Genomic DNA, 10,584 nt, shown 5'->3' on the forward strand with positions numbered 1-10,584 from the left:
GGTGCCTGACCCGTGCCAAACAAGAGAGTTTGCTGGATCCCAGGTCAGTAACGTCTAGCAGCATTATCAACACTTGCACTGCTTACTGGGCTCTTAGAAGACATTTAGGGGTAAATTACAGCTAAACAGCAGCACAGAACACTGAGAGCTAGAACTGGCAGCTGTAAAAAAAACTTTGTGGGACCATAGAAACTTTGGCCATACCTATGATAGGTGGTCATCTGACCAACTAAAATAATGTCAGATTATGGATGTTGCTGGACAAGAGAAGTTCCACCCGTAAGCGTATGAAGGCCAGACATGCACACTTTCTACCACTACCACGAAGCCATTGGTAGGAAAGAAGATATCTTTTATTGAACAAATTTCTAGTAGTGAGAAAGACAACCTTTCAAACCATGGAGAGGTCTTCTTCAGGTCTGGGAAAGTACACTCAGCATCACCAAACAGAGAAAAAAGTATTACCTTATGCACTCTGAATCTCTCAACACCCTGAGACCAATAAGCCTACAGTTACATTGAACACAGAAGAGGCCAAGTGGTGAGCTAAAAGGGAAAAAGGTTCAGGACTGATGGGACATAAAGCCTCTACGTTTCCTGCTAGTCAAGGCATTTTTAACAGAAAAGTCAAAATTTAAAGAACAAGAAGCCTATCCTGGAGGAAAACATACGACATGACATGAAACAAGGGTTCTGACTGTGCTCTCACATATGCTGATGTAAATCAGGACAAACTCCGCTGAAATCAAGAGTGTCACATGGATCCAAAAGTAGCGGAAGAGTGTGCAAATCAAGATCAACTGTTTTTTCAAGTGTCTTATGTCTCACGTGTTTTCTAGGACCACAATACAGGTTTAAACTTCTCTTTTGTCCATTACCCTAGGGACCTGACCAGTGCCAAATGAGAGTTTGCTGGGCCATGGGAGGTCAATACTGTCTAATACATTACCAATACTCCAGCTGTTTACTGGGTTCTTAGAAGGCATTTGGGGTATATTACAGCTAAATAACAGCACAGAACACCAACAGCCAGGACTGGTGGCTGTAAATGAACTTTATGAAACAACAGGAAAATTGGCCATACCTATAGTAAGTGGTCATCCAGCTAACTAAAATCATGCCAGATTAGAGACGTTGCTAGATGAGAGAGTTCCCAGCTTAGAGAGGTTCAAGCCGGACTGAACACCAAAAAACTTACAAGATAACCTTCATTATACACTTTAATAAAAACACATGCTGCAATGGCTTTGGTATTTATTTGGTATTTAATTTACAAACTGCTATTGGATATTTTCAAAGAAGTAATTCAGACCAGTCCAACTAATCAGATAACTCAAACAAATCAAGCAATCCTTTAGTTTTCTGGAGAAAGGTATGGATCACATTTAATAATGGATTGTTACAAAGCAGTGTCTTGGTATGTGAGGGGATTGTGGGGAGGGGAAAGAAAGAGGGAGAAAGTGCGAGTGTGAGTGAGTGTGGAGTGCTATGTTCACATGGTTAAAAAAATACTCAGTTAAGATTAATTAGCACATACTTAAGGCTGTAAAAATCTACACAACACAAAGTTAAGGAGATGTTAATTCTTACAACTTTTGTATGTATCTTTTTACTGTATATTTCGCATTCTTATTAGATTATGTTACCCTAAACAGTATCCTCTATACGTCAAAATTAAAGCAAACTGAACTGCAACTATATTTTACGGCACTTACAATATATCACAACATTTTAAATAGGAAAAGTTAAATAGCAAGTTTCTACACGTTGTTGGAGTTCAATGGAAGAAAAAAAAACTCAGACACCATATATCTGAAATGAGAAAGAGTAATTTTGCAGTCTAGAATCCTGCTTCTTTAGTGTTTTATATAAAACTCAAATATACCCAGCAACACATTTTTCACTGACACAGCAAAAATGTAAAATATAAGCAGATACGTACTATGTTCCAGAAAGTGTGCTAATCCCGGTAGGTCTTCAGGGTCAGAGAAGCTGCCAACAGCAACACAAAGGGCAGCTGCAGACTGGAAAATACAACACAGTAAGCCACTTTGAAAAGTTCTTCCGGTACCAATGAAACCTACACCTACCAACCAGTTACCCTACTCCCCCACTGAACAATAGAGGAAAATGGACCACAACTATATTATGTTTCATTCTGCTGCTACTGTTCCTGATGCAAACACTGTGTCCATGAGTAACAGCGGAGATTCAAATGTGGGCAAGACAGGGGTCTCAGATAAAAGTGATGAAGGCAACATAAACACAAAGATAAGTTAGGTAGGGGGGACACAAAGGAATGGAAAACTAGCCCGACTGGCTGTCCCTGGCACTTCAGAGTCTGAAGCCTACGTAACAATTTTTCACTTTGTAGAATTATTACACACCTGCTTTTCTGTACAACCCCTCTTTCTTGTCTCTTCTTTTTCTGTTAGTTCTTCCAATTCACTGTCATCAGGGTCATTGAGATCGTCATCGTCTCCACCATTATCGTCCTCATCATAGTCATCATCCTCATCATCATCATCACCTTCTTTGTCATCTTCAATCTCTGCTCCAGAGTCATCATCCTCATCACTTTCATCCTCAGATTCACTGTCCTCCCCCTCTGAGGACCCCACAGAAAGGGCAGTGTCCATGTTATTTAAATCCGAAATCAAGAGCGCACACAAGCCATTTTGTAATTTGATGTACCTATAAGAATAATTATGGCTATTTAGATTGATTGAGAGTTTCTGGATTTGACACAATTACTATAGACTCAAACTAAAAATGCTCTAATATCAAAACCCTGGGAGATTAAGCAAGATGAACAGTCTCACCCTACAAAAGTAAAACCAGAACTTAATCTACCAATACATTCTTTGCCATCTAATTAAATTTGTCTTGTAAGCTTGCATGGACTTAACATTTATACAACTGCCTGCACACACATTAATTCCTACGTAATTAAAGTTACCTATAGTTAAGGATTACAAAAAACAATCCTCAATTCACATTTTCCAGATTTAGGTTTACGAAGTGTGAAAGGAAAGCATGATCTTTAAACGTCATTGTGTTTTGCTTGACAGTTACCTTTATATGAATATATTACTGGTCCAACATTTTTAACACAGGTGTGAGATATGATTATTTGTCAAGTGCTCAGTCTGATAAGGTAGCATACGTTATACAAGTCAGCATATGTTATACGACAAGTCATACAGATGTCAAAGTATGACAGAGATGTGAAGTATCCTGTGTTGTTGTAGACTGCTTACAGCAGAATCTGTGGAATTTGAAGAATTAATGGACAGAAATGGAAGTGGCACAAAGCACTGGCAGAAGCCAAATGAAAATTTTACAGTGAGAAAGTCAATTGAAAGTATGAACTTTAATTTCCTTATGTAACTTTAAAAAAAAAAAAAATCAAATGTTAACTGTTGCAGATAAGGAAAAAACTTCATAAACAGTATGCTAGATAATTTTCCTGAAACAAATAAACTTACAGTCCATGTAGTTTTACGAAGAGAGACCTCTATATGGAGAAAGCCCAGTGAAATGGATGGGCCTCTACATAACAGATCCCTATGAGTGTGCAAGGCTCTACCAACAGAGAGCAGCATGAAGGAGTGAGCAATTGAGGTGGTCTTACCTCAGGTGGCTCCCAGAAACAGACAGTGGACATTTTCACTAAGGACTCCATTACACAGAGACTCGCTTTCATTTTTCTCTCAATACACAAAAATAACTTTGCTGATACCTGAGATGTTGTCTAAACTAGGAACAACGTTGGGATTTTAAAAAGTGAGGGGCCTAGCGATCTTTGAAACCCCACTTAGTACCTAACATAATTTGCAGATTAACATGTTTAAAATCAAGCTAGTTAGTGAGGGGGATGCCAGCCAGGTAACAAAATTTTTAAATTGTTAAATTTTATCTACAATAGATGGTAACTAGTGTTTCAAAGGGTTAGGAAAGTAAGAAAAATACACCACCACCACTCCTCTTCCTAGTTTAAACACATCCAGGGAATATCTTCATCACAGCTGTAAAACAGGCGTGTTCTGCCATTAAATGGGTCATTTAGCTACTCTCACGGAACTATTCAGTTTCACCTCCTTTTTCTTGAAAGAAGTGCCTTGCTAAATTCATGGAGGATGTAAACCTAAAATTAACCCCATGAGCTTAATATTATGTAGATGTTTAAATACCTTGCTCACATAGGGCCTAAAGCACAAGTGCCAGATCAGATACTCCCCAGACTGGTTTCGCTCTTGCCTGACAGAACTAGCTTCTAGTGTGTCAGTGGCAACCATGTCTTTATTACAAAGATCTGCCAGCTCAGCAATGTTGGTCACAGAAGTGATTTTTGGGAGTGGACAGAGTAGACGCAGCATTTCTGTACCTGCAAAACCTCTACGGTAGCAACACTCTCAACTGCATAAACCTGCTTTTGCCCATATAGCCTCTTTCACACAGAAAACTGGCTTATATTGCCAAAAACACTCCTCCCCGGCATTTTCATAGTACAAGGCAGTATCTACACTAATAGTCTACTGGTACAGCTATTACTAGCACATTTTTGGTTTAAGACTGGCCTTACATTTTGAACCCTGAAAATATAAAATAGTGGCAGCACAGTAATGGAGAAGATTTACAAGATATTTCCAACTCTGTCACTGATGTTGATCTTGCTCCACCCTCCAAAACAAAATCTCACCACAACCTCTTTCATCCCCCCAGAATCAGAACTCTGTATTGGAGACCCTTCAAGCTACACTCCCTTCCTCTTCACATCCCAAACCTCCATTGCTTACATTACCCTCAACTTTCAGCCTCTTTTCCTCCTTCCAGAGATCAAACCTGTAATGTACAAAATACAGACTAATATCTTCCCCACATGCATATCAGCACTGTTTATTGCAAGCTCTCAGACTGCCACTCAGTGTTCCCTGTAAGATAAGTGCTTGGGCACCTGGCCATGAGAGACTCAGGTGCCACTCAGCTGATCGCAGAGCACCCACAGTGAACACCCATGTGCTTTTAGTGGTGGTGCCCATACACATGCTTTGGCACATGTAACAAAATTTATTCTGAACATTGATGGAAAAAATTAGAGGAAACACTGCTCCCATTCCCTCCCTCAAGTCACTTGTTCACTCCCTCTCCCACAGGTCTTCCCGTTTTCCTGTAAATCTAATAACCTTTCCTCAAAGCATTCTTCCTGCCTGTGTTTCATCCAATACCCCTCTCACTATCACAAAAACGTTGATGAAAACAGACAAAACAACTTTGCTAAATGCAGAGAAAAGGGCCCTTTCCCTACTGTCTCTTCCCATAGCTCCCCCTTTCTTTCCCTTGAGCAGCAGACATGACCGTTAACTCCAGTAACTCAGAAAAATAAGTCCAAACGTGAGGAATTTCGGGTTCAACTGCTGGTTTCTAAACACCTGCTGACTAGGTGAAAATTACGGGTTAAAATGTCGATGTTAGGTGCAATCAAACGTGCACACAAAACCCTTAGCTCACTCATGCCCCTGCACCTCCCGCATCACAGAGCCCTCTCAAGTTCCCACTGGCAGGTCCCCCAATGAAGGCTGCCTGGTTCCCCATTGTCTCCAGTATATTGGGACTAGCTCCCCGCATACTGCCGGCGGGACCATTCCCCCCGTCGCAGGGTTGCCAGGGTCGGCCCCTCACCTGTACTGCTTGGGGTCACTAGGGGACTTGACAACGTCGGGGTCCCCCAGATTGGGCTTTGCGCTGTGGTCTCCGCCTTCCTCCTCAGACGCCTCCTGAAGCAGGCGGCCCTTAGCGTCCCGGCCGCCCTCGCCGACCTGCTGCCCCAAGGGCAGGTCCGGGCAACTGCACGAGGCTTTATTCCTGCCGGGCATGGCGGGGGAGCTCCGCGGCTGCTGGCTGAGGGGCAGGGGCGGCCGCGGGACGACTCGCGCGAGGCGGCCACGAGCGACGCCTCGGAAGGCCCGCTCCGCCGCAAGTCTCTTTCCCGGCCTGCTCCGCGCTAGGGTGCCAAAGGCCCTCCACATCCGCCGCCAGGCTCCGCCTGCCGCCGGGCCTCGCCCGAGCTCCGCCCCTCAGCGGCGCGGCGCCTCACTCACACCGAGACCGGCTGCGAAAAACCATTCTCACGTAGGCCTCCCCTACCAGCCACTCAGCGAACGACTTCAAGATCACATGGCCAGGATGAACCAATCGTAGCCTCAGCCGGACCAGCACACCTCTGACTGGCGGAAAGGTCGCCTGTGGCGTAAGGACTGGGTAAACCATTGTGATTTGGGAAGGAAAAAAGCAAGAAATCTGCGAAGAAGATCGATGGATGGAGCTGCTGGTCAGGCTCCTGGCGGGAATTAGTGCGGCTACTCCCCGCCGCCTCCTTTTCAGGGCCCAGTCTGATTAATTACGCCTATTTCCTCGGTCGTGCGTTGGACTCTTCCAACAGCCAGTCTGGAGGCGGTGGTTTTCTACCCATTGGTTCTACGAAGTGTCTCACGGTCCCAGTGGCACCAATCAGAGCTCAGAAGATTCGAGGGCTAGAATGTGAGAGGGGGAAATCGAGTTGCCAACGTTCTAAGCCCCTCAAACCGAACCCTGTGCCCCGCCCCTTCCCGAAGCCCCGCCCGGCTCGCTCCATGCCCCGCCTTCTGGCCACTCTCGTCCACCCTCGCTTTCGATAGGACGTCTGGGCCAGGAGCCTGAGTGCTCTAGCTGGGGCGGGGATGAGGGGCGAGGGCTGGAGTTCGAGGGACTGAGAGCTGAGGTGCTGACTGGGGGTGTCGGGGTGGGGGATGAGGGGCTCCGGGCTGGGACAGGAGTTCGGAGAACTGAGGGTGCTGGGGTGGGGATGAGGGGGTTGGGGTTTAACAGGAAGCTCCAGGCTGATACAGGAGATATGTGGAGTTTGTGAAACACTTACTGCAGCTCACGGGAAGTTGCTGTCAGGTTCCTGGCCAATGGGAGCTGCAGAGCCAGTGCTCGGGATGGGTGTAGAGCCTCCCTGCCCGCAGGGGCCACAGAGACCTGCTTACTGCTTCTTGGAGCCCCAGGGACCGTAGGCAGGCAGGGACCTAGCGACCTTACTTTTTAATGTGCAGTGTCTAGACAGAGCTGCCCTTCCCCATTCCCCATCCTTCCTGGGATTATATGGCGATCTCCATGGCAAGATTTTACCAATGCCATATGATGGCTAGCACTGGCTTGTGAGTGGGGTTGGGGGCAACACAGAGTACGTGGCTGCAGCAGTGTGAAATGGACTCTGGTAATTCAGTTTAAGGAAGGGGGGAACTATGGCTGCCAACTTCCTATTTGCAGAAATTGAATGCTCCGCTCTGCCCCTTCGCTGAGGCCAAATCCTCTTCCCTCTGTCACTCGCTCTACCCCGCTTTGTCTCTCATTTTCACTGAACTGGGGCTAGAGGTTGGGGCTGGGGGAAGGTTCTGGCTTGGGGCATGAGTGGTTCAGAGTATGGGAGGAGGTTCTGGGCTGGGACAGAGGGTTGGGGCTTGGGAGAGGGTGAAGGGAAAAGGCTCAGGGAGGTACTTTGGGCATGGGACGGGCCTCTGGACGTAGGTGGGGTTGGGATGCAGGGGGCTGCAGCTGGGATTGTGGGCTCTAGAGTGGGGTCAGGTGTAAGGGGTTTGAGGTGTGGGAGGGATGCAGGGCTGGGGCAGTGGGGTGGGTGTGGGCAGCGCTTACTTACCTCACACGGCTCCCAGAAGCAGTGAAGTGTCACTCTGCTCCTAGGTCTGAGAGTGGCCAGATGACTCTGTGCTCTGCCTTCACCCACAGGAGTTGCCCCTACACTTCCCATTGGCTTTGTTCCCAGACAACAGGAGCTGTGAAGCTGGCACAAGGGGTGGGGTAGTAGCCTCCTTGTGCCTAGAAGTTGGAGACATGCTGGCCACTTCTGGGAGCTGCATGGAGGTAGGTAGTTTGCCCGTACCACAACCAGACCTTTAATGGCCTGGTCAAGAGCTACCTGGGTCCCTTTCTGACCAGAACCTGGATGCCCAGCCACTGTGTGGTGTCAGAGAGCCAGGGGCTGGGGGAAGCAGGGCACCCTATCACTCTGTCAGTTCCCATATGGCATATAAGTCCAGCACAGCCTCTCTCTCACAGGCTCTGGTGCCCAATCTGAAGTTCCTGACAGCATTTCTCCTCAAGGCTAGGCCAGATCCATATCAGTGCCCCCAAACTGCATCAAAAGGGCACCCAAATGAGAACTGCCTTCTCAGTGGAGGAGAATGGGGAATTGCTGCGTGGAAGCTGGTGACGCAACTGGTCTGTTGCAAATCAGTGTAGAGTGGAGAAGTCTACCACTGAGGCTGCACTTCTGCAAGCATGCAGGGCAGTAAACTGCATTCTGCTGCAGAGAACTGTGACTCTGGGAAATATGCTGCTCACTATGTTTTAAACAAACACTTGAGCATCTTGTTTTGCACCTCTGTAATCTGCATCCTGCACTCAGGGGCATCTTTCCTATCTTGGCTTTCACTCCTCCCTTTTTTGTGCCTCAACTGAGGAGTGGTTCAGAATCTCCCTGAGAAGATCCTTCCTACTTTGCTTTAGTCTCCTCCTTATTTGATGCATTCTGTCAGCAGAAGTTTTGAGTTCTCGACTTTTCATTTGCATCATAGAATGTAACAAAAGCGGGATTGTTAAATTCTGTTCAAGGTTGAAATATTTCAGTTACAAGCATTTTTTCAACATCAGCAGCCACTCCTCCACGTGCACTTGCAAGACACACACATCTCTGTAAGCACTGTAAACATGTAACAAGCAGCCTTGTAGCACCTTAGAGACTAACAAAAGCCCATGAAAGCTTATGACCTAATAAATTTGTTAGGCTTTAAGGCTATGTCTAAACTGCAGGCTTCTGTCAGGAGACTGGAGATCTCCCAACAAGTCTGCTGCTTTGGGAGTGTTCTGCCAACATCCCTTCTTTGTGATGGAGTGCGGAAGACAGAGATGTCTCGGCAGAGGTGGTTTTCCTGACATTTGACTCCATGTGGCCAGGCCAAATGTTGGGAAAGCCTCTCCCAACAGAATTGTCGACAGGACATACGCAAATGTGTTGCATAATTTGCATATCTTTTGCCAACAGTTCTTGGCAATCTGTACATAGCCAAAGATGCTACTGCTTGTTATTTGTGACGCTACAGATTAACACAGCTATCCTGAGACTGTAAACATGGTGACGTTGGGGGGAAGGCAAAATAAAGGTGTGTGTATGGAGCAGAAGAAAATACAGTCCCGGTTTGTGCAGCAGGTTTGCACGGAAATAATTTTAATGAGGCCACAGTTCTCCACAGATGGATATCACTTTTTCTGATCTCTCTGATATCTCACTCATGAGTAAACAGGGAGACCAGGGATCTCTGGACGCTCTCCAGTGTTGTCCTTCTTATGCAGCCCAATTATGTGCCACTTTGGTTCCTGCAACACTAACTGAAGAAGGGTATGGGAGTGTGTCGTGCCATGGGAGGATGGAGGGGAGAAATACCCCTGCGACACCTTGGAAGCTGTAAGAGAGAAATCAAATACAAACCAAAGTTTCCACAGCATCTCTCTGCAGGATTCCATTGACATATCAGTGTGTATCACCACCTTGCTTGGACATAACATCTAGCCATGCACGGCTATGTGAAGTTCACAGAAGTCAAGCTACTCTCCTACATTTGTGTGCCCTACCGCTGCAACTGCACTGATAAGCCCCAACAAGAGCTCTGCAGTGGTCCCAGCAGGAGCACATTTGGAGGGATAGCCATCCATGGTCAGCTGGGACAATACCAAGAGAGCATAGTGTGCCACATCCCCCAGCAAAAAGTGGAATTTAAATTTCCTGGGGCTTGTAGGGGGAAGGGCAAATTATTTACTGCAGGGCAGCAGAGTTTAAAGTGCTACCCAGAGCAGCTTTTTGAGCCATTGTGGGGAACATCCTGCTGATCAATAAAGGCAGTGAAAAGCTTCTTGTAGTACACACCGCATAATTGTCAACAGTAAAGGAAAGAAGAAAGAAAAAAAAGTCCCTTGTGGAATTGGAAGTTTTTTGTCACTGAAACTGAGCATTTCCCGCATTGCAGTGTGAACACTATGAGTGTTGTCACCAAAAAGGGATGTTTAGTGACAAAACCTAGAAATGTAGACATGCTCCAAGACTGAAGAGGGGGAGGGATCAGACCCAAACTAGGAGACTGCCTGGTTTGCGAGTAAGTTGATTAAAATTACTGCTAGGATAAGAAATGGCATGTAAATAGCTTTTTAGGATATTAAATTTAGTTGCTGTGTTTTGTTTTATTTTACTTGGTAACTCACGCTGAGCTGTAACCACTTGTTACCACTTAAATCCTACTTTTATATGTAATAAAATCACTGTTAGCTTATTATTAAACCCAGTGTAAATAATTGTTACTGGGATGGGGGGCAACAGCTGGGCATGTCTGTCTTTCATTGATAAAGCGGGTGAATAGCAGGCGTTTGCACTGTATAAAACTTTTATGCAGAGCAAGATGGATTTACATGAGGTTTTGCTCCCACTAGGGCTGCGCACCTGGGTATCATACCAAGTCCCTGAAAGTGAGCCTT

General features: G+C 46.0%; 1 protein-coding gene and 1 long non-coding RNA gene across 2 annotated transcripts in view; one reads left to right on the plus strand and one right to left on the minus strand.

The window, feature by feature from the left end:
- The window catches only part of NRDC (nardilysin convertase), a 44,692-nt gene extending 38,617 nt beyond the window's left edge, over positions 1 to 6,075 (minus strand). Inside the window, exons 1-3 of the mRNA XM_075002490.1 lie at positions 5,683 to 6,075; positions 2,388 to 2,694; positions 1,943 to 2,024 (exon numbers count right to left, since the gene is read on the minus strand). Of these exons, the coding sequence (XP_074858591.1) occupies positions 1,943 to 2,024; positions 2,388 to 2,694; positions 5,683 to 6,029 (736 nt within the window). The 5' untranslated portion in view covers positions 6,030 to 6,075. The remainder of the gene's footprint in view (positions 1 to 1,942; positions 2,025 to 2,387; positions 2,695 to 5,682) is intronic.
- A 567-nt stretch (positions 6,076 to 6,642) lies between these two features.
- Positions 6,643 to 10,376, plus strand: LOC142017869 (uncharacterized). The gene is made up of 3 exons (XR_012646626.1): positions 6,643 to 6,760; positions 7,789 to 7,923; positions 8,119 to 10,376. It is a non-coding gene; the product is annotated as an uncharacterized LOC142017869 (long non-coding RNA).
- The last annotated feature ends 208 nt before the right edge of the window (positions 10,377 to 10,584 follow it).

This window comes from Carettochelys insculpta, chromosome 9, assembly GCF_033958435.1.
Source record: "Carettochelys insculpta isolate YL-2023 chromosome 9, ASM3395843v1, whole genome shotgun sequence".
NCBI lineage: Eukaryota > Metazoa > Chordata > Testudines > Carettochelyidae > Carettochelys > Carettochelys insculpta.